The following is a 24,302-nucleotide window of genomic DNA, read 5'->3' on the forward strand; positions in this document are numbered from 1 at the left end:
AGACAAAATGATTCTCTCTTTGAAGTCTCCATAGCATTTTGTATCATTAACATTGTACTTCCACATTATAGTTTGTATTAGTAGTTTGTGCTTTATTTAACCTAGTTGACCCTACTCTAAATCAAATTAGTGTTTTTATTTCTTTGAATCCCAAACAATTCCTTGTCTATATGTCCAAGCATATAATTGAATGAATTTTTATTTATTTCTCTTTCCATTCATCTCTCTATTTATTTCATTCTGAGAACTTACAAATCTCTAAGAATTAGAAAGGACTTCATGAATCATCTATATTCTAAGCTATAATTGAGAAGGATCCTTTTCAGTGTTATCAATAGTAAAGTTAATCAAACTCAAGTTGGTGACTGCTACTGCTGGAGAACTGACCACTCCATAAGATAGAACATTTCTCTTTTTGTCAGGTTGATATACTAGGAAGAATATTGAATTTGAAGCCAAAAGACAGGAACTGGAGTTTTATTTCTAACATTTCAATGGACCTTTCACTTAATCTCTCACCTGATCTTCCTCATATGTAAAATAGAAATAATAATAATATATTCCTTATGTCACAAGTTCTTGTAACAATCACGCTTTTGTGAATTTTGAAGCCAAGTCAGGTGGTGTGGTACATAGAGTGCTGGATTTGGAGTCAGGAAGACTTATCTTCCTGAGTTTAAATCTGACTCGAGATACTAGCTGTGTGACTCTGGCTAAGTCACTTAACTCTTTTGCCTCAGTTTCCTCATCTTTAAAAAATGAGCTAGATCCAAACAACCCCTGAAATATAAGGGGATTTTTTTTTGAGTGGGGAGAAGGGAAGAGTATTAGCATCTAGGATTCGAAAAACCCCTCATATAGGTAACACCTTCACAGTTTTGAAGGAAACATAGGCCCCACTGACTGGGAAAAGAAAAAATAGCCCATAAGGTCAAATTGAGAAATGGCTAATCTTTGTCCTAAAAAGAGATGAAACATTTTCCCCTTCTTATAATAGAGAAATGATGGATTATGGATAAGGAATGTTGCATACACTCAGAAATAGTCCCTGCAATGGTTGGTTTCGGCTGTTTTTATTATAAAGGAGGGCTCTTTGGAGGGAAGTGGGTATATCTGAAAATCATAATGTAAAGATGAAAGGCATCAGTCAAATTTATCTTAAGGAAAAAAAAATTATCTGGAGAAAGAAGCAGCAAACCTCTCTAGTATCTATGCCAAGAAAACCCTCAAGTGGAGGGCATGAATAGTCAAATATAACTAAAAATGACTGAGCAACAACAATGTAATTTTGAACTATTATTAGGTGCTATTATTATTGAATAATTTAGAAATTTTTCTTTGTACCAAATCTGAAATTGGTTCTTTGAAATTTCTGTATATTGTTACTGACATCAAGTAAACGAAGCCTAATTTCTGTGGGATTTAAAATCCTTGAAGACTACTTTTATATCCATCTTCCCATGATCTTTTTTTGGCGGGGGGAGAGGGGTAGTGATGGTGATGGTGATGGTGGATATCTCTACTTCTTTCAATCCCTTAATCTTGTGAAGTATAATTTTGAGTCATCCCACCCTTCCAATCATCCTCCTTGTTAGGGAATTTCCTAAAATATGGTTCTGAACTGAATGCGATTCTCCAGGTCAGATCCGTGAGGTCAGAGAACTATGGGATTATCACTTCTCTTGTTCTGAACATTATTTATGCAGCCTTAGAAACATTATCTTCTGAGGTTGTGTACCATAGTAATGAGTAATTGAGTTTGTAATCCACTAAAGCCCCTTGGGTTGTGTTTTTTTTCCCCCACCTAAAATATTGTCTCCTTCAGTTCTACATTTAAGTTTAAAAAATGTAAAAGTACAGAAGGACTTTGTATAATTGAAACCCAGGTACTCTTCAACTCCAAAGCCGATGCTCTTTCTTTCCCAAGTACTCTGCTGTCTTCTTAGGTATTTCCCTTTAAGGGAATTCAAGGTCTTTTTTTTCATATGAGATCCAGAGAAAATACTAAATAAATAAATATAATAAAAAAAAAACAATCCAGAGAAGTGAATGACTTATCTAAGACCACAATGTTATAAGTATCACAGGCAGGAGAGGTACTCCGGTTTCATTCCTAAGATATACTTTTTCCCAATTTGCTTGAGTGACATAAGTATTTGACAAACTAACTTTTGGGCATGTCAAAAAGTAGTTGTAGACTGATGAACAGATCGTGTCATAAATGTTCATGTGTAAATCAGTCATCTGGAATGCAGAACACCTTTTCCCATACAAATGGCAGCTCTTTTCTCAGATCAGCTCTTTGGAGCTAACTACACTCAAAATGTACCTGAATTTCATACAGGACTGTATTGTGTTATACTGAGAGAAAATGGTTCTGTGATTCCTTATCTCTTGATTTCTTTCTAAATGGGAATCAGTGTGGCATATTAGATTAAGATCTGGCCTTCGGGGCTAGGAAGACCTGGATTCAAGTCCCATCTCTGATATATACTGGTTGTTTTAGCCTGGGCAAATAATTTAAACTCTCACTGTTCTTGGCAACCCTCTAAGACAGTGATTCCCAAAATGGGCGCCACCGCCCCCTGGTGGGTGCTGCAGCGATCCAGGGAAGTGGTGATGGCCACAGGTGCATTTGGGGGTGGTGAATAACTGTAAGGGGGCAGTGATAGTATGTGACAGGGGGCGCTAAGTAATATTTTTTTCTGGAAAGGGGGTGGTAGGCCAAAAAAGTTTGGGAACCACTGCTAAGAGGAGAGGTTGCAGAGAACAGGGCAATCTGTACTGGAAGAAGGAGTTTCCTTTCTGAGAATGATCCATACAAGACCTAGTTCCTATCCCTTCCTTTCTAAGTGCTCAGGTACTAGACCTTTAATAAAGCATTATAGAATATTGACAGGAATTGAAATTCCAACCTATAATTTGAAGAATATCTTTTCTTACTTTTTGTAAGTTGACATCATTTTCCTTTTTCTTATCTTGAGCCATTTTTTCTCAATTTCCATAATTTTTCAAATATCATGAATTATTTCCCAAATATTATATCTTCAAGTTTTTTAAGTTATTTAGGAGATAAACCTTTTTGGACTTGGTCACTTAAGCTCATTATAGGTAGTCAAGTGTTCTCTTACCTTCTCTTTATTTGTCTTAGGTTTTATTTTCCTAATAATCATCTTTCCTTAGAAGTTCAGTATCTAAATATTATTTTCTACAAATGAAAAACAAAACAAAAATCATAGTTGAGAAATTCTGCCATCTCCTAAAGTACCATAAATCTAATCCATCTAGGATTTCTGGAAAGATAGAAAATAGAGATAACTTTATTCAGTGAGGGGCTGGTGATAAACCCTATGCTAAGCATAAAGCAAGGATATGTGTGGTTGCCATATGTGTTTGTTCCTGTGATGGAGGAGTCCAAGTTGAAGAGAGATTCACTGTGTATAGTGAAGTTCTTCAAAGGCTTCTATTTGTAGATTGCATCATCCTGATTTCTTTGAGCCCTAGAATGCTGTAGAACCTCCTAGAAGAAATCTCTCTAAAGAATTTGACCTGACCAGTCGCATAGCAAACAGCAAGTAGATGAGGAATATCTGTGGCTCAGATTATTACATCTGTTGATTAGACAAAATCAGAATTTATCAATCAGTATGTTTTTCTGTGGGACAGATGGTACAAATGGGTAGTTAGTCCCAGAATTTAAAATTAGAACAGGTTAGGATGCCTTCAAGAAATTGCAGAGCTCCTTTCATGACCCAACTATCTCCCAGTAACAAAGGCCCATCATTTTAGTACCATTATTCCTTTTATGTTGCTGCAAGACAAATATGTTCTCTGCAAAATTGAAAATTAATATCACATTGAAAGCCTTGGAATTATATGTATTAGATATAAGCACGCTGCAATATGTTATACAGAAGGAATTGTGGAGAACAGGAATAAAAGATGTCATCAGCTATATCTGTGAGAGGAAAAGATGGGTTGATCATATGATGAGGGTAAAGGATGATAGGTTGAAAGCCTGAGGGATTGATCCAGTGGTGTAGCTGAAATGTCAGGAGAAAGCACGGAAAGCCCACAGCATGTTAGGCAGAGACCTTTTGGTTAATTTATGAAAGGATGTGGACAATAATTGTACAGAATGGGTAGCGTGAATGCCTTATGTTCTCTATTAGCAGAGAAACATTTAAAACTACGAGATTATGTTTGAGAATTTAAATGTTACCTGTTATCATTATCCCATTTTCCTTCTTTGATATCTGTCTCATCCACAACATAGCTTTAAAAAAAGTCGCTTACATTCCCCTTCAACTTCATGCATACTGAGTGTTATTGTTCATAGATTTAAATCTAGATTTGGAGTGGCAAGTAAACTAAGAGGTCTTTTTCTAAGTAAACTCAAAGGTCTTTTCCTCATTTTACATATATAATATTACGAACTCACCTAAGGGCATTTCCAGTGCACCACTCTTTCTGGAAATTTTACAGAATGCTACCTTTTTTCATATTTATCTTTCTACTTGCTTCCATCTCATATGGAAGCTTCTACTTTGTTTCCACCTTTTTCAAATTTGGATTGGTTAGAGAATTCCTAGTATACCCATAAGTCAGACTCATGTGAAGCTTCTATGTGATCTTCTTTAACAGAATCATTTGTGTTTGTATGGTTAGAACTTCACTGTTGAGCAAATACAACTTTGCAAAATTTTTAGCCTTGGGTTCACAAACTGAATACAAGGCATAAAACGGGGATATGTGTGGTCACCATAGATGTTTGCTTCTGTGTTGAAGTCCTAGTTGAAAAGAAAGTCTGTGTGAAATTTTTCTCTGAACTTTTAAAATTAGATCCTTAAAAATATATGTTATGCACAGTGTAATCTCCTCTGTTTCTTCCACACATTTGAAGATGGGATGGTTACTTCGTTCGAAGTTTTATGTCATTGATGCTTTGCTAATCAGTTCTGCTATGATCTCATTTTAAAATATGATAATAGTCCCTAACTTTATCAGGTCCCTAACTTTATTCATTGGTTGAACCACTCATTGTAACAGTATCTGCTCCTTTTTTATGACCTTTTCTTTATATTTAGCAAAGCTGGAAATACGTGATTTCTTCCTGGCTTCAGAAAAAAGCCTTCTTTATTATCTATTTTTAGTATATCTGTCCTCTGCTCCATGGCCAGTCCCTGTTATCTTTCTATTGCTCCAGACTCTCAAACTTCCATTTTTAAGATAATGTTTTTTCCCAATGCTTTCTTGGGCTAAAATGTGATGCGCAGTAGAAAAATGGTAGCATATTTAATCACAAGTCTCTGTAAAGCAACCACAGTAAAATCCTTTTTAAAAAGAAGTTAAAGTCAATTTAACAGGTATGGAGAACATATTATTTACTTAGCATTGTGGGAGATTCAAAAGCATACTACCTAGCATTTAATTTCCTTTAGAGAACTTAAGATCTAATTGGAAAACCAGATTTACATGGATGAAATAATCACAGAACACTACCAAACAGAATAAAATCAGCTGCTAAAATATTTGGAGCCAACAATTAATAAGAGACTGGTATGGATAATATTTTGCTATACTGTGATCTTAGAGATGTCATATGCCCTAATGACTGAAGGGCCAGGGCCAGCTAGGAAATAAATCCTGGGTAAAGTTTAGCAAAAAGAAGAGTGAAGTGGGTGATTGGTGAGGTGTATGCACCAAGGTACCAATTTATTGGATTTCCTGCTGTGTTGAAAATTCATCAGGACTTTGAGTTTGGCGCTGAATCCTTCCATAGAGAGTAGAATGACATAGATGTGGCCTTATATTCCTGGCATTTATTTTTAGCCGGAGCTCTCACTTTTTCCATAGCTATAATATTCCATCTTCTGCTAAATCATTCATATGGGGATGTTGCACAATTCTTTTTCCAGAAGTGTGACACAAGGTTCATAACTTTCTAGTTCTAATGGCAGATAAAAATCAATTGGCAAGATTCTTAGTGTATTTCTTTACAAGATAGTTCAGAGTGAAATGAAAACTTCTAGGGCTGTCCAATTCTTATTTAATGGAAAATGATCACTTCCTTACTCCCCCTAAAAAGATCCTATGTTAAATAGAGTTTCTTTTTAAAAGGAGGGTAGGACATTTTTCAGAAAGATTTGATTTAACAGATTTCTATCAGAAAAATATAGTTTACAAACCCATCTACACTGGCTATAACTAAAAGCCACTCAGAACACTCAAGGGGCTGCATTCCTTATTTTTTCTTTTATGTATTTGACTAAATTAAATAGCATTAACAGCTGTGTGATTCATCCTAATTTTATCGTGAATATGGATGCCACACTGATGCCACCCTTTGGGGATTATTGAAGCTAGCCTCTGGTCATTATTTTCTTTGGAAAATGCAGCCTCATGAAAGGAGATGTACAAAGCTTTGAGCATTATAGAAATAAAGCACTTTAGAAATCAAATAGGTCCTAGTATTGCAGGAGATTGAGACTCCTTAGAGAACTCAATATAGAGTAAATATTTAAATTCCTCTTAACTAACTGATTTATGTAAATTTTTATATTAACCCAGCTATTTCCACATTCTTTAAGGGGTTTTTTTGTGCAGTTTTCCATTTGTTTGAATACATTTCAGCATTTGTGTGCATATTTTTGATGGTGATATTGATGTTACCTCTTATTATTGAGCACCCACAGTATTCTGGGTATATAGAAAAACTACATAAGAAAGAATCTTGTCTTTAATTAGCTAATAGTATGATTTATTCAATCAGTCAATCAAGTAGCTTTAACCGAACACCTAAGTGCCAGGCACTGTTCAATAAACATTTATTAAGGGACAACTGTATCTAAAGCATCATCCTAAGAATTGGGTATAAAGCCAAATCAAATAAGTCTCTCACCTCAGGGAGCTTACTTTCTACTGAAATTTTCAGCAAGTAGCATAGCTATAAGTTTTCTATTACAATATGAATTTTATAATATCTATAGATAAGATTGAATCATAGGTCCAGGACAACTCTAAGGAGCTCATGTTCAATAAAGGCACTGGCATCGAAGGAACTAACAGATTCTGAATGCATACCAGTCTTCCCTCTATTGCCTCCATGAATTCTCTAGTATAAGCGATATGTTTCTTCTTTTACAAAATAACAAACAGATATGACAGCACATATACAACCTATTGAATGATACCTGCCATCTTGGGGAGGTGCAAAAGGGAATGAAAGAACATGGATCACAAAATGTCAGACAATGATTATTAAAAATTGTATCAACATGTTAAAAAAAGAAAAAGAAAAAGAATCAGAAGTTTCAGAAAAACAGACATTGACCACCTTTTAGAATTGTATTGGTTTGGTTTTTATTGCTATCATTTATTTCTTTAATTTAATAGTTATGAAGCAAAGCCCATAGTGAAAAGAAATAGAGTCTAGGAGGAAAATGAGGATCTTAATCTAGGCTGTCTAGGTTAAAGAAATTTCTTGAGTGAGATGAGATTGATGAGAGTGTTAAGGCATGAGTAGAAGGACAGTCAATGCATAACAAATCTGAAGCCATTCCAGGTCCAGGCACATGCAAAAGTATGTAAGAGGGTAAGGAATCCGGAGGAGAAAATGATGACCAAGAAGTAAGAGCCAATACTCATTACTAGAGTGAAGGGCAAGGCAGGAACATTAAAGAAAGGAAAGTAATAATAATAGTTAATGGTTGACATTTATATAATTCTTTAAGGTTTCCAAACACTGTACATATATTATACAATTTGATCATGACAGGCAGAGACAGAATAATGTGAGATAGCTGAATGACATGCAAAGGTGAGAAGCTTTGATCAGGAAAGTTTGGGTTTTGCTGTAGTCACATGTTGAACAGAAGAAGTGACAAAAGATAGACTAGACTGAATATATGGCCACTGATTTAATGTGATTACAGGAGCTACTAGGAAAGGTTCTTGCTTCTAAAATATCCTTGTTTCCCTTGTTAAAAACTAGGGAGTTCCCCCCAAGCCATCAACCCCTCCCCCCCGCCACCCCATCTTGTATCTTGTATCCTTAGTACCTAGTAGACATTTGTTGAATAAGTTAAGGGATGAATGAAATCTTCAAAGGCTGAGTGATAACTTGTTGGAGACATTTTAGAGGACATTCTTGTTCAAATACAAGTAAGACTGAAGTTCCCCCCCCCCAATTCTAGGATTCTGTGAAACCTTTCATTTCTCTATTAGAAATCAGTCTTGCATTACAAATAGTTACATACTCACATAAAAGTGCAAATGATTGATATAGCAGAGTCTTTCCTAAGAAAAGGTTTTGATAAAAGGGAGAAGTCTAGAAGAGAGTTTTTCCATTGTAGGAGTTAGGAGGGAGAGGCTGGTGCCGATTCTGCTAGTGTCCAGGACTTGTAAACAACAGAAGGTAAAGAAGATGGTAAAGTAATCAGATATTTCACAGGAAAAGAGATTTAGGGCTGAAAGTTAACTTATGAGCCATTTAGTTCAATCTCTTCCTTTTACCATTAAGGAAACAGTGTTAGAGAGGCTATAAGACTTGCCTAAAGCATGGTTGGCATTTTTTTTTTAGATTCAGGATTTCTTATTTATTTATTTGTTGGTTGCATTAAAATAACCAAGTCTATTACTTCTTCCCTTCCCTTCCTGAACTAAAGAAAATAGCATTTAACAACATGGATGGCATTTGAGAAAGGCATGAGATGTGAAGCAAAGAACTCAGTCTCCAAATCGAGGGTCCTTTTCATTATACCATAAAGAGAGCTTTTTCAGACATGAATATGCAAGACTTGATTCTGTGATTAACTGTGACTGTTGTGAAGCAAGGATGTAGTTTAGAATTCTTGGAGAGTAAGAGATAGCAGTATTTTCTGATGACTGCAATATACAGAGAGAAGTCAAAGACACTTTAGACACCAGGTATGAGTGGGCACCATGATGGCCTTGTATAGAGTCATTGTATATCTCTTTACTGAGCTTCCCTTTTATCATTGACTTCACCACTGTCTTATTCATCTCTGGAGTCCCTATTAGTGAAGGACCAGATCTGACTTATTTATGTTATGTGTTTTCCCTCACAGAGGTGAACAATAAATGCTTGTTGATTGATCGTATTGTGTTCAACTATCCTGCTCACTTTCCAGTTGCAAATGGTCTAAGGGTGATACTAAGAAAAAGGATTTTCTTTTCTATAGGAAGCCCAATCTAATGACCATTGTGTTGGGACATTCTAAGCTAGTGACTTTCTTCATTCACCCTTTCATTCCCTTTTGAACTAAATTTGTATTAAATGTCTGATATAAGAAAAAGCTCTTGATTAAATGCTGGTTAACAAAAATAAGGCTGGAAATACCATTTGGAATTAAAGTTGTAGATGTCAGACTTGGGAGTTTGTATTTTGTTCTTTGAGTATAAAGAGCCATTAAAGATTTTTTCTAACTAGGGCATCAAGGTGGTACAATGTATAATCAGGAAGACCTGGGTTAAAATCTGGCCTCAGTAATTTACTAGCTGTGTGACCCTGGGCAAGTCACTTTACTCTGTTTGCCCTGGTTTCTTCATCTGTAAAATGAGCCAGAGAAGGAAATCACAAACCTTTCTAGTATGTTTGGCAAGAAAAACTTAAATGACATCACAAAATGTCAGACACAACTGAAAAACAAAACAAAATAAAAATTTGATCAGGAGAGGGAAATAGTTTCACCATAGGAATCCATCCTGGAAATACTGGATTAATTTGGTATGGATCTCCATTTCACATTTTGGCTATAAAAAGGTTAAAGCATATGAAGTTGACATCATGTAACTTCATGGATAGTGTCAAGTTCCAACATTATTTCTTAGAAAACAAAATCAGAATATTTCTACCAGCAAAAATTCCACTCATGCAGAAAAATCATTGAGTGGGTTGGCTAATATTTTTATTCTCCGGGGTGACTAGTGCTGAAAGAGGCTAGAGCTTTTCAAGTCAGGGCAGAGTTTAGAATGAGTGGGGGAAGGTGAGGAAAGTAGGCAATGATTTCATTTGACTGATCAGAAAAACCCCTTAGGCTTAGACATAAAATCTCTATGATAAAGGAGTGATGTTCTTAACTCTTTAAATTGTTGTTGTTCAGACATTTCAGGCAAATTTGACTCTTCTTGACCCCTTTTGAGGTTTTCTTGGCAAAGATACTAGAGTGGTTGGCCATTTCTTTCTTCAAACTCTTCACTATCTCCCTTATCTCTTTAGAGAAGAAAACTCATCTTAAGTTCTCAGTATTCTTTAGTAAATCTAGATTCATCTGGAAAAAACAACAATAACATATTTTGGGGCAAAATTAAACTAATGACAATCACTGATTTCTTTTGCTAGTTTGAATGATGAAAAGTTTTCATCATTTTAAAGCTAGCTTCTTAAAAGCATTTACCCTGAAATGGTAATATCTTTTTCAATTTAAGGTTAAATTAAGAAACCCCAGAAAGTCACATCCCTGAAAAGTGATAACACTAAAGACTAACAATGTTAAATGAAGATCAGAAGTAGAAGAAAGTGTCATTTTCCCAGTAAACATTTCCTTACCATTTACCACCATTTACCACTACAGCCATCTATCCCAAACCATAACTCAGTCTCTAGAATGAAGTAAGGATCCTTATTGGAGTGTCTAATCGTCTCATGAGCATGGCTGCCTTAAGAGCTCCTTCAGTCAAGACAGCACCCAACTCAGATTCTATTTTTACTTTAATTCAGAACTCTTGAGCCCCACAATGATGACAAGTTCTGTTGGGTGCCAATGATGAAATTTCACTCAGCCTTTCATTCCACTGAAATATATTTTCTCTGAAGGGTTAATAAATTTTGAATGAACATTTGCAAATATTAGCAATTCTTGGAAATTTTCAGAAAGAGGAATAATAAGGCCAATGCCTGGGAAACACATACTTTATTTCCAGGTCATTATACTTCATTATGCTTCTCAGGGAAAATTAGGAGGAATATTTGCATCTAATAAAGGTAGGCGATTGATTTGGTCCAGGCCATTTGATCATCATGTGTAATTATTGGAAGAATTAATATAAATCCATCCTTCTGAGACAAATGAAGAAATCTATATTTTTCCCAGATATTTCTTACATCATCTATGATTGTACATCTTGGGAAATAGTATTGCCTCTGGGATAAATTTTTAATACAAGGTCTGTAGGCTGGTGACTAGTAAGAATAACATCCCCTTTTCCATGGTGAAGGAGAGACATTATATAAAGATGTAAAAGAATAGGAGTCAGGGGACATGTGTTCAATCCCAACTTTGCCACTAATATTCTGTGTGAACTCTGCTGTAACATTTTGACATCTGTGCCTCTACTTTCCTTCAAATGGGTATAATACATGGCCCCACCAACTTAATGCTGATGATGGTCAAATGAAATGATTTGACTTGAAAATGCTTTGGGAAGTATCAAGAGATGTGCTGAAGGAAACTTTTCTATTTTCATACCATCTGTACCTCTTTGCCACTTTTCATCTCACTTTTTTCATATTTAATTCTGCCTTTAATTTAATTTAATTCTCAACATTTAATTCTCAACTGAAGAGTGAGAACACTGAAGGATCTGCCCTTTGTCAGCCCTTCATTAGTTTCTTTTCACGTCCAAACAGGCAGTGCCAAATGCATAGCTAAGATTGTGCCTTATGTCCACCCAGTTGAGATATGTTCTCCAGGAATGCGTGACACTATTGTGCTAGGAGTGGCACTATTTTATGAAAAAAGTGAGCATCTTCATCCAGCAAGCAAAACCCAGTATTTATTATTCAATAGTTCATACTTATGTTATTTTCTCTCTTTCACTCTCTACCCTATTCCTGCCATTTTGAAAGTCTTCAGTGCTTTGGGTGGGGGAGGGTTGGATTTTAGTTATTGTTTTATTGAAAATTAAACTAAATCATGCAATGTAAATTCACTATCAAGGGAAATTTTTAGACTTTCTTTATACACTGGGTCCAGGGGGCTAATGGATAAAGGATGTCCAAGCATCTCATTGGATGTTCAATTTAGAGCTGAAAAGGGACTCCAGAGATCATCTAGTTCAGGAGCTAGATGGCCCAGTAATAGGGTGCTGGGCCTGGAGTTAGGAAGATCTTAGTTTGATGATGGCCTCAAACACTAGCTGTGTCTTTGGATAAGTCACTTCACAACTCTCTTGCCTCCGTTTCCTCATCTCTAAAATGGGGAAAAAGAAAACCACCAAGGTCCTAGTGTTTTTGTGAAGATCAAATGAGATAATTATTGTAAAATGCTTAGCCCAGCGCCTGGCACATACTTAAGTACTTTATAAATTTTATAAATTAGGATTCTTTCATTTTTCACCTAATACAATGCCTAGCACTTAGCAGGCATTTATAAAATGTGTGTTGGTTGACTGATAGACTGATTAGAAATAATTTTGTCAAACATTGCATAGCTAGTTAGTTGCAGAGCAAAAATAATAACTTCTGTTTGTAACTCTTTGCGTAGAATTCTGTTCCCCCCACCCCATTTACACCATACTGATTTGGGGTAAGGAACTAGTGAAGTCCTTGGGAGGAGCTTGACAGGGCTGTTTTTATCCTTCCTGACTAGTAGCTGATATAGCTGAGTTAAAGATGTCCCTTGGGTATGATTGGAAATGGAAGTTTAATGATGGTGCAAATACTGTTTATCTAGATTTTTTTTTCTGGGAGAATTGGGGATAAAAATTCCCTTGATGGGCTACCGAGTCTTGTAACTTCTGACAATCTATGACAGATTGTCAGGAAAGTTGAATTCTTTGGGGCTGCTTGTTCCGCCTTTGCCTTCTTCTCTGTTATGTGATTTAATTACAAGTTTAATCATTTTTGAAACTCCAGCCATGCCTCCAGAGTCTCAAGACCTGTTCTTTTAATAGGGAGGCATTACTCCACTGAGCGGCTATCTAGAAGGAAGGTTAGATGTGCCTCTCAAATCTTTCCCTTGGTGAACAAGAAAGACGGGGCCAAATAAAAAACGGAAATTGTTTTGACATTTCTCTTTTTTTAATCAGAGAGAAAGTACAAAGTATGTTTAACTTAAAGTAAAGAGACTACATTCATTATTGATGGCAGATACATAAGGAATAAAAAAAAATTGCAGTTTATCCTTAACGAAGAAGCATTCCTATAAATTAGACATTCCTCTCAAGTGCATATACTATTGGTCTGGTTAGCTGCCTCTCCATTTTGGTGCACATTTATTTCTCCCCTTCTTTGATCCCTCCCCCCTTCACCCTCTTGTAGTCCCCCTCCCACATAAAATAAAATAAACTAAAATAAAAGGACCAGTTACTCTCATAGATTTTTATAACTTTGCATACAGTATATTTAGTTTAGTAATGAAAAATTTCAGCTTGAGGCAACGTATATAGTAGCATTTCTAATGTTTTTTAAACAGCTATTAATGTAGTCAAGCTGTGTTTTTTCTTCTCCTGTATATAATCATCTGCTCAGTGGTGCACTCTATAACTCAGAGCAGGAGCCAGAGGAGGGGCCTGCTGTGATTGATGGGGCAAGGCCTAGCAAGCTGAAAGAGTCCCATCTGGATTAGGTTTTGGGAGCAGTCAGATGTTGAGTGGGAGGTCAGCAAGGCTTGCATTAGCTCCCCCTCCTTCAACACCCCTATCATCCACACTCATCCACACATTACACAGCACACACACACACACCCTCATCCATAATTGATGCTTGCCTTGGGCAGATGCTCTATGGCCTGGGACTAGAACAGCTGCTAAGTTTATGGAGGATAAAGGAAACAAGATGGTGCAGCAGGTACTTTTTTTCCATTTTATCTTTCACTCGAAACTGTGATTTGAATAGAGACGGAGCCTTTCCCTCTATTAAGCTGTCTGACTGCATGAAAGCCTCCTGTGATACACGTTTTGCTTCTTGCTTCATTCTGGAGGAAGGCGAGCTCCAGTAATGATTGTGTGTGTATGTGTGTGTGTGTGTGTCTGTCTGTCTTTCTGTCTTTCTGTTGTGCTTGATCTAACTGAGACAGTCTCATAACCAACTGCAGGTTAATGGGGTAATTTTGCATTTTCCCTTTTTGTCTAAATGCCCTGAAGATATGATGCAGTTTTGCTGATTTAACTATCATACAAGATGCTTCCTCTGAATAGGCAGTATTTCAGGCCAAAGAAATTGATGCACAAACTACTAAACTCAACTGAAAAAAAAAACAAAAAACCTGTCATCAAGATAAAAACTGTAGGCCGTCTCCAAGAACAGTCGCTATGTAGAGTAAACGGATGTTCCAGTATATTGGCACTGGTGGGATGGGAAGCGAGAGGCCCTAGAGGAGTGACTTGTCTTCTTTTGCTCTATGGATGGACTCATTTGGCTTATTAAGACAACACTTTTGTATATTTCTTCATTATAAAAGATGTTTTTGGAATGGAAGAGCTACATCAGAATGAGAAAAAACTTTGTAAGGACTGAAGCCTCAAAGAAGGGGGCACCTAGAGGGGCTTCGAGAACTTTGCCTTTTAAAGTAGAAAACTTGTAAGATTTTAAGTCAGTTTTGATGGTTATGAAATTTAGGCACTTTTCACTCTTAAAGAGTCAAGCATTTAAGTTGAAAGCAATAAACTGGATTTTATACACTGCCACGTAAAGAATATTTTTGAGTTGAAATGTGGTTTTCATTAAATTTCAGGCCAAAACATTTTGCAAAGTCTGACTGTCTACTACCCTTTGTTCTTTTATTTGCCAAAAAGTACTTTATTAAACCACATAGAAAAATGAATGTGCCAGGTCTGACGTAAAGCATCCCCTTCTCCTAAGCCCATCTTAAAGGGGAGAACTTGGGGTACAGAATGAATTATTTGCCTCAAAGGATTTCTCTGTAAATAAGGAGAATGACATACTGACCATACAAATCTGCTCACACAAAGAGACAAACCATTGTAATACTGCAATGCCAGAGTGTGCATTGCTTTCAAAATGGAAATAATTTCCCAGTATTTCCATACATCAACTAAAAACCACTTTAAATCAAATGAAATTTGTCTTTTTTACTAGGCATCAGACATATTCTGTATTTTTTAAAGTATTCTTTGATTAGATTAAAAATGTCGAAGGAAAAAGCACACCGTGTAATGATGGAATTGCAGCTTGATTGTATTTTTGGCACATCCGCAAATGTTAACCCAAATCTGGTGCATTAATAGCCATGTTGTGTGTTTCTCCGGCAATGTGCGAGAATCCACTGGCAGTTTTCCTGTAGTCATACTGTTATACATTCTACCTTCTAGGATGCAAATAGAGAGACTGTATCACAATAGTCCCAAATGGATGATTTGTGTGTCTTAAAAATATATACCAATGGTATTCATTCAGTCATTGCATATTGCAGCAAATAAGAGAAAAGTAGGTTCCTCAAATTCCATGTTTGATTTTTGAAGTCTCTTGATTTTGAAGATGGGAGATGTGTGTGTCACTGTGTTTCTGGGAGTTTGGTTAGGGAAGAGAGAAGTTAAGAGGGAATAAATGGAAGCAACTATTGATTTGTTTTGTTTTGTTTAGCTCCTTTTGGAAAAAAACAACAAAAACAACAACAACAAAACTCCCAAACCCTGCTATCACAGTCTTCCACCTTAACTTTAGGTTTAAAATAATAGCCCTAGCTTAGTAATAGTGTGGGAGAAGAAAAAAGAAACTCTAAACATTGATGCAGAAATCCACATCTAGGACAAGTGCCCCCAAATAATGATGCCTGAGAGTGCCATAGAGAGGCAGAGATAGCGAATAGCTAGTTTCAACTGGGAACATGTTTCTTTCCATGTCTTGGAAATGATATGCCCTCAAGCTATATGGGGGCTGCAATAAAAATTTGGGCCTCTTATTCTTTCCTTTTTTATTTAGGGTTTTACCTTGTTCGAGTCCCCGGACTGGGACTAATGGATCTGGAGATGTTTCTGAGAAAGAGAGAGATGCTGCTTCAAAAGTAGTTTAAAGCTACTAGTAAGAAATTCCACACAAAGTGCTGGGCTCTTAATTAAATATTAGCTGTAATTAGCACAAAGTGTGAATGTTACGAATATTAATTAGGGTCTCCTGGAACTGCTGTCAGTGTTAATGAGAAAAAGTAGGGGTCCTGGCAACATCTGTTTTAGAACTCCAGGTAGAGGATAAAAATCTTGAGAACAAAATGCACCTGGACATTAGCTGCCAGTGGCTTTGTAGTTATGATTGGTCTTTTACTATGAATACCCCATGACTCACTTTCCCAGGGACAGTACTTGGGAATCACTGACTACCAACTCTTGTCCTTTAGCCCCAGGACAACAGCTCTTGATGGCATTCTTCTTTGTCCATCCTAATGCTTCCATTCTTCTCTTCATTGCCTCTGACTTCTGTACTCACTGCTGTCAGGTTCCAGTTGCCAAGATTGGAGTTGAAGGTTGCCATGATGTTTATGCTTCATAACTTATCAACTGTGTACACACTTTTAACTTGGTCAGTGAGGTCGATGGTCTTTTAGGTTTCATTTTGCTTTATACGAATGAATGCTGATTTTTTGGGGGGAGGGGGGTGGTAACAGGAAGGGAGAGGGGAAAGTCTCCAGTATGATTTCATCTTTTCATTTCATTCATTCATTTCACCATCAAAGGGAATACTTGCTATGAAAATTCCATCCACCAATAAAAATAAATAACTTACCTGTGACTTATAATTTTGTCTCTGTATCCTAGTACCTGGGTATTTAAGTGCTTATTGATTTATTATAATACTGTGATTATAATGATTATATTCTTGGAGTATCTAGAAGTTGCTCATTTTTAGATGGCTAATATTTGTCAGAATACAGACTCAATCTTAGGTCTTTTCTACTTCAAGACTGAGTCGATCATTGCCACATATCATTTTTCTTATTTTAAACACTTTAGTACCTTGCTATAATATTATAATATTTAGATTACTTTTGACAGATCCAAAATGGTATTCCCATGAAAATTCTGGGAGGTGAGCCATGGACCAGTATTCTTTCTAATCTATAGGTGAGGAAAATGGAGGCATAACCTTAGAAATGGAACTTGAACCCAAGTCTTATGTCATTTATTCCATTCCTCTTTCTACTACTCTACATTGCATTTAATTTGATATTAAGCAGATCTTTCTTGGACCCTGTACTTAGAAATTTATTTATTAAAATGCTTTAAGGAGGCAGCTGGGTAGCTCAGTGGATTGAGAGCCAGGCCTAGAGACGGGAGGTCCTAGGTTCAAACCCGGCCTCAGACACTTCCCAGCTGTGTGACCCTGGGCAAGTCACTTGACCCCCATTGCCCACCCTTACCACTCTTCCACCTATAAGTCAATACACAGAAGTTAAGGGTTTAAAATTAAAAAAAAAAATGCTTTAAAATACTTCCTTATTACCCATATGGCAAAAAATCTTAAGGATACTGTTATGGTGAGGCTAGATTGGATTTGTATTGTATATGGTCCTTAAAAGTGTAAAAGTACCTTTTTTCCTGGAGTAAGGGTGATATCACTGGGAAAACATTCTGAATGGAATATGGAGGATTTAAAGAGAGACTTTTCCTTTGCTTCTCCCTACTCTACCTTTCCTCTCTCCCTCATTAGCTTGACCTCAGCCTATTATTAAGTCTTGACTTCTTTGTTTGATCTTTTAGAGAAGATTTGGTTATATTGCGCAGAAGTCTGGTAATAGAAATCTTTATGAACTGAACTGAGTATATTATTCCACATCTCAAACACTTTGTAAAATTATGTCGTGATTTTCATAAATTTAAATTCATGCATATATTTTGATCTAGGATATGCAGGTCTTTGATGGGGAAAAGTTCAAATGGTAGAATATGATACTTACCACTCTTTAGGGAAAGAAAATGAAAAAGTTTGGACACAATTTTCTTGCTGTGTTTCTTTTTGTCTCTCTGTTTTTGCCTATTACAAGGTCTGGCTATCTTTCTTTCTGTCATAATTTTAAATGACCTTTTATGCAATCAGAGAGAGGTTCCATCTGAAATAGAACCCCAAGGGGCCAGGGTGAGCCTCGATGAAGGACCAGGTTTGCCTGCCTTTCAAAAGTTCTTTTTCATTGGCCTGAGCTTTCCAGGGTTTCATTTTTACCAGTGAGAATAAGTACTTATGATAGAATTTCTTTATTTGAAGTTATATTCTTAGATGGGCTCATGTCATGTGGAGGCAAATGGGAGAGGAGGAGGATGCTACTTGGGCTAGAAATAGCAGTGGATTTCTAAATCAGAAGGTACAGGGAATGTGGGAAGAGCTTATTTTCTTGAATTTTCTCTAAATTCCTTCAACTTCTTCCAGTACTGGGAACTCTCTACACCCACAGTAAAAAGGGATTGGCCTTCTCAACATCCCTAGGAATTGATTTGTATTTTTACTTCCAAACAATAAACTGGGTGGTAGAGATTAGTATGGGGGAGGAAAGCACCTTGTAGAACTGCAGTGTGTTGCATAACTGTCTTAACTTACCCTCTGTTTCATTTTCTCTGGAATTGTTACCAATATCATAATAGTGTCTCACCCTCACAAGTGTATATGCTTTGCATTCTAGGATTAAACATTTCCCATCCCTTTCCTGAAAGATTTCATTGTGACCTGATCCTCTTGTGGAAAAACCTAGTTGACCCTGATGACAGATTGCTTAGGATATGTTCATATTTTAAAAAAAAATTTTTTTTTAAACTCTTAACTTCTGTGTATTGGCTCCTTGGTGGAAGAGTGGTAAGGGTGGGCAATGTGGGTCAAGTGACTTGCCCAGGGTCACACAGGAGATGTTCATATTTTTGACATATTTGCTCTCCTTGCTGTATTTATGTGAACACTAAAGTCATATCTAATTAACCAAAAAAGATAGGAGTTGTACCTATTTGATGTTTAATTGTAAAGATTTCTTTTTATATGCAAATAAGAATATATCACTGAAGAGACAAAGCATTTTGATTGCATTCTCTGACATGGTATAGTCTAAAAGTTATTGGGAGAATATGGTTTCTCAGTTCGATTTGATTTAACTTTTTAAAATTTTATTGATACCTTTTGTTTTTAATAATATCATCTACATTTCCTATTATTCCCCTTCTCCCTTCCAGAGAGACATCCCTTATATATGAAGAGGGGAAAATAAAGTTCAGCAAAACTTACCAACCTATCAAACAAGTTTAACATTTTCTCCAATGTTGCGAACTTAGAGTTGCCTACTTTTTCTAAGAAGGGAAGCAGTTGCATTGCCATACCTCTTCTCTGGGGCCAAGCTTGGGCATTACCATTTCCTAGCATTCAGTTTGGATTATTTTGTTGATTTTTTTCCCCCTTCACACTGTCCTGGTGTCTGTAAATATTGTTTTCTAGCTTTTGCTTACTTCACTTCCATTATTTCATACATCTTTCTATGCTTCTTTATAGTTATCATTTTTTACAGGACAGTCATAGCCCAATTCCATTAAGGATTCCACATATGTATGTTTGGATGTATGTATAAAGTTTACAGACTTTACATTATTACTATTACATTACATATATGTTTTTATATACATATATACACACACAGAAATAACAATGTTTCAATCTAAGTGTTTTTAATTTTCCTAATTTATAACAGTAATTCTAAAAAGGGGCCCATAAATGTCACTAGATTTCCAAAGGGAACCATAAAACAAAAAAAGTCCCCTGCATATATTCATATGCTATAATTTTTTAAGATAGTCAATGGGTATCCATTTTTTTCCAAACAAAAATTAATACTATTATAATTATTTTGGTTTATATGACACTTTTCTTCTAATCATTGATCTTCTTGTGGTATATGCCTAGTAGTGAGATTTCTGGGTCAAAAGACAGACAAACTAGTCACTTTCATAATGTACTTCCAAATTGTTTCAAAGTGTACTTTAAATGACTATGCTTATCCCATGTTTGGTGATTTGCAAAACAAAAAACAGCCATTGGCACTTCCAACATTTAAAAAACAAAAACAAATAATCACCTTAATGAAGCCCCCACAACACATATTTATAGGACATGGATGAGAACTAGAGAAACATAGTACAGACAAGGAATCATAAATGATCCATGATCTGTATCATTGGAGAATCGAAAGACTTGTCCTAAATTCTTTCTCTGTCTCTCTGAATCTCTTTCTCTGTCTCTGGGAGTGATTTGCTTTGTCACTGTATTACATTGCCTATTTCGTCATTCATATGAAAGATAGGATTTTGAGAGTGAGGCTACATTTCAGGACTTCTAGGGTCCTCCAGAAATTCTATGATTTTTATGTACATCTCATTTCCTTCACATCCTGCTAGCCCATACTGTTCAACTGCAGTGCTTAAAAATAAAATTAAGTAAATAAAGCCACCACATGGTGGTCCATCTTCTAGCAACAGACTTCTAGAAGTTACTTGGTTTCTCACGTAGCAGGTACATATTCTTCCATAGGTCTGCTCAAAGCCCTTTCTGTTTGGTGAGATCTGCCAGGTCCTAGCAGCCTTTGAGGAACTAGGATCACATCCATACCTTGATGAAGAATTAAAGTGGGACTTCAGTGTTAAATTGATTTAAATATGGCAAATTTTGGATAATACAAACACATTTTACTGAAATACTTAAAATAGGGACATATACTAGTAGGGCATCTCTGGCCAAAATAGGGTCTGGAATTTAGATTGGTTACCTCTCTTTGGGAATGAGAATATGTACCAGTAAGCTACAAAATCAAAAGAAACACTATGGAAATTTCTCATAGTTAAAAGATATTTCCCCCTTCCACCTTGGTTGTGTTGGCCGGAGTAGTATAAAATCTTGAGTCTACTCACATGCTTAGTAGAAATGTTTTTTTTTTTTTTCTATAAATGTCAAGTCCTTCAGGAGTTACACTTCATTTGCTCTTTTGTGGCACTTTAATTTTGAAATTAAGAGTCAAATGTCATGTAGAAAGCTTGCATATTCACTTGTTTCATCTAAGACAAGATTCCAATCAGGGCTTTTCAGGAGCAAAATGGACACAATCTCAAAGGAGAAGCTAATGTTGGACCCTTTTAATCTCTTTGGAGTCTGGAGAAGTTTCTTTCTGGCTACTAACTAATTTCTTACCCCTTTCCCTTTTCCTTTTGTTTTCCAGGGTAATCAGGAAGCTACAGCAGCTCCTGACACGATGGCACAGCCTTATGCCTCCGCTCAGTTTGCGCCCCCTCAGAATGGCATCCCTGCAGAATACACGGCTCCACATCCTCACCCTGCTCCAGAGTACACAGGCCAGACTACAGTCCCAGAGCACACGTTAAACATGTACCCTCCAGCGCAGACGCATTCTGAACAGAGTGCCACCGACACGAGTGCGCAGACTGTCTCCGGCACAGCCACAGTAAGTGTAGCATTTTTGTCTTCTGGAATGGTGTGGAGAGGGTAAAGCCTTGAGCAAGTGCTTACCTCAGTGATAAATGGGGAGGTCCATAGTGGGATTCCTATTAGCCTAACAGAGCCTATTTCTGGCACCAGGGCATGATCTCCTCACCCTCAAGTAGTCTAAATGAGTTTAATATCTTCTAGAAGATCACTATGGACTTCCCAGAGAATTATGCCTGGGTGCCCCAAGTCCTGTGCTGTTTTTCACAGATAAACCATTCACCACTAAAAATTGGTCAGCCTTTTTTTTTCCCCTCTCTCCCTTTTCTTCCTCTCTGCCTAGGAGTTTGTCATCCCACTTGAACCAAAGCATTTGCTTTCTTTCTCCTCATTTCTTTGTTCTGGAAATAAAAACACCCTGATCACTGTACTTGGAACCATATCCAATTAAGAATTAACATCATTTTGTCTTGAAATCCTAATTTCTTTGGTAGCATTATTGACCTTTTAGAGAGATTAGTGTTCTCTATTAGAGAACATTTTGGACAGAAAGTGTCTTCACTTCTTTGGTAGTAGCATTTGTGGCCTTTTTGATTGGAGGATAAAATATACATTACGTTTTGTACTTGGAAATATCCAATTGGGGTCAACATCATTTTGCCTTGGAATTATCTTCATTTCTTCGGGCTCATTAGTAGCCTTTCTGATTTAAAAATCATTACTTTTCTATTTTGCCTGCAAGTGGTTAAAAAATACATGAATGAGATTTTTGAATGCATTCATTAGTTTTACTCAAGCTACTTGAGCTAGTGGTGGCAAGAAAGGTCCAAGATTAGGGATAGAATAAGGTTATATCAGCAAGTAATTAGTAAATACACATTTTATGTCCAGCCTCATGCTTTGAGGGCTATTGATTGGGGTTTGGGGGAAGGAAGTTGAAGGAATGCTACCCAGACTTGAAGAGTTTGCTATTCAAAAGGGAAGATGAGATAGACATACCAAAGCCAGTAGAGAACAAACAATAAAGGGTTGTAAGGTTTAAAGTCTGGGACAAAACTGAAATATTGTAATAATTAAAATAAAAAAGATCATCATGGACTGTGAAATATGTATTGTGTTAGAAGAGCAGATAGTACAATGGGAATATGAAAGGTGGAAAATTTAAAGAAAATGAATACTATAGAAAGTTATAAGATGGAATTAATTTTTTTTCCTTAAAAATAAAATGTTTTCCTTTCCTTTATTACATCGGTGAAAGACCATGAATTTGTAGTATTAGATATACTGTTAGAGTCGGTGTAGGGTTTGGTTGTTAATTTTGCTAAACTACTTTTCCCCCACTCTTTCTTGTAAAAAACTTTCTTATAAGGAGTGGCTAGCTGAATAGGGCCAGCCAGTTAATAAACATTTATTAAGCTTCTTCTGTCTGCCATGCACTGTACAAAGTGGCAGAGATACAATGAAAAGCATGGAAGGAAAGAAGAGATATTTTCAGGAGTGAATATGTTACAAAAACAAAAGGTAAGACAAATTAATTATTTGTTTCAAAGGGGAGGTGTCCCGTTTCTTCATGATTCCATTTCTTTTCTTTCTGTCACAAGTTTCTATTGTTTGAGGTAGCGCAATATAGTAGAAATCATGGAAACGGAGTCAGAAGACCTTGGTTTAAATCCTCTTCTGCTTCCTATGAGACCTGACAAACTATTTAACTTCTCTCAATCTCAGTTTTCTAATTTATAGAATGAGGGGCTGGGATTGCATTTTTTCTAGGATCTTTCTCACTCTGTTACTATGACTCTATAGCCAAGAGAAAGGATTCTGATGTATCTACCTCCCTTTAATTCCACCTGTGACCTCAGAGAGATAGCTATTCCAGGATTTGACTCTTCCATAGAATATAAATATAGGAATAGAATAAATTCCCTGTACAGCCTATTCAACCCAAGATTCTCTCTGCTTCAGGGGCAGCAAGGGAAGGTTTATAGGAGCTGGCCACCATTGTGTCTTAAATGGGTTAGAGTACATACATTGGGCATGCTTAATGTTTTCCTAAACTTGTGAGCATAGGACCTAGTGCCACTCTCAGTGCAAATGCTCAATTTGTTACAGTGGAGCCCATTAGACAAGTTTGAAAAACTAATAGCAGGAGGAAGTAAGAAAGAAAAATCACCCATATGATGTGACTACATATTTTCTAGTGTTCCAACTGCACACAATGCATGCATACAATTTAACACATAGCATAGTGCATCTATAATGGGAGTCTGAATATACCCAGAGCTACCACGGCATCTGAAAAGTAAAGGCTGGGAGAACTTATTAGGTCATCCAGGCAAATCCCCAAGGGCCAAGATTGTTCCCTACAGGACATTTTCTGCTGAATTCAGATTTAAAGTAGGGCTCAAAAATATCATGCATCAGTTTGCTGACAGAGCCAATACTATTATATATTATATACTACTCCTGACAAGGTATTTTACTCTTGACATATTATAATTAGAAATTTGCAAGTAGAGAATTCGCCAGGTATCTCCACTAGCAACTTAACATCTATTTTTAACACCTCTGCAATCTGCTGAAAGTCTCCCGCAACCTTCCCATCAGATTCGTACACTCCTAATGGGAGCCAACAAGGGTGTCCTAGAGATAGGCACAACAGCAAAATGCTCCGTGGCCTTTGAGAACATGCCTTTAATGAGCCAGACTCTTCCTGTATTTTAGCTATTCACTCCCTGCTATGGTGTTAGACATCTCTGGCAGCTGCATTAACTCCTTCAAGATGATACGGTATTCTCTTTTCTTTTGTTTCTTCTTTTTTTATTTATGGGAGAAGTTAATGTTGAGGCAGAGGAAAAAAAAGTCTTATTGTTTTCTTTTGTGCCAGTTGTGTGGCGCACACTCCTGTAAATGGAGAAAGGCTTAT

General features: G+C 36.5%; 1 protein-coding gene across 3 annotated transcripts in view; it reads left to right on the forward strand.

Annotated features, from left to right (window-relative positions):
- RBFOX1 (RNA binding fox-1 homolog 1) overlaps window positions 1–24,302 on the forward strand; it is a 379,335-nt gene that overhangs the window by 180,347 nt on the left and 174,686 nt on the right. For all 3 annotated transcript variants that reach the window (XM_044659029.1, XM_044659028.1, XM_044659027.1), the window contains exon 2: window positions 21,156–21,398. In XM_044659029.1, the coding sequence (XP_044514964.1) occupies window positions 21,156–21,398 (243 nt within the window). The remainder of the gene's footprint in view (window positions 1–21,155; window positions 21,399–24,302) is intronic.

This window comes from Gracilinanus agilis, chromosome 1 (genome assembly GCF_016433145.1).
Source record: "Gracilinanus agilis isolate LMUSP501 chromosome 1, AgileGrace, whole genome shotgun sequence".
NCBI lineage: Eukaryota > Metazoa > Chordata > Mammalia > Didelphimorphia > Didelphidae > Gracilinanus > Gracilinanus agilis.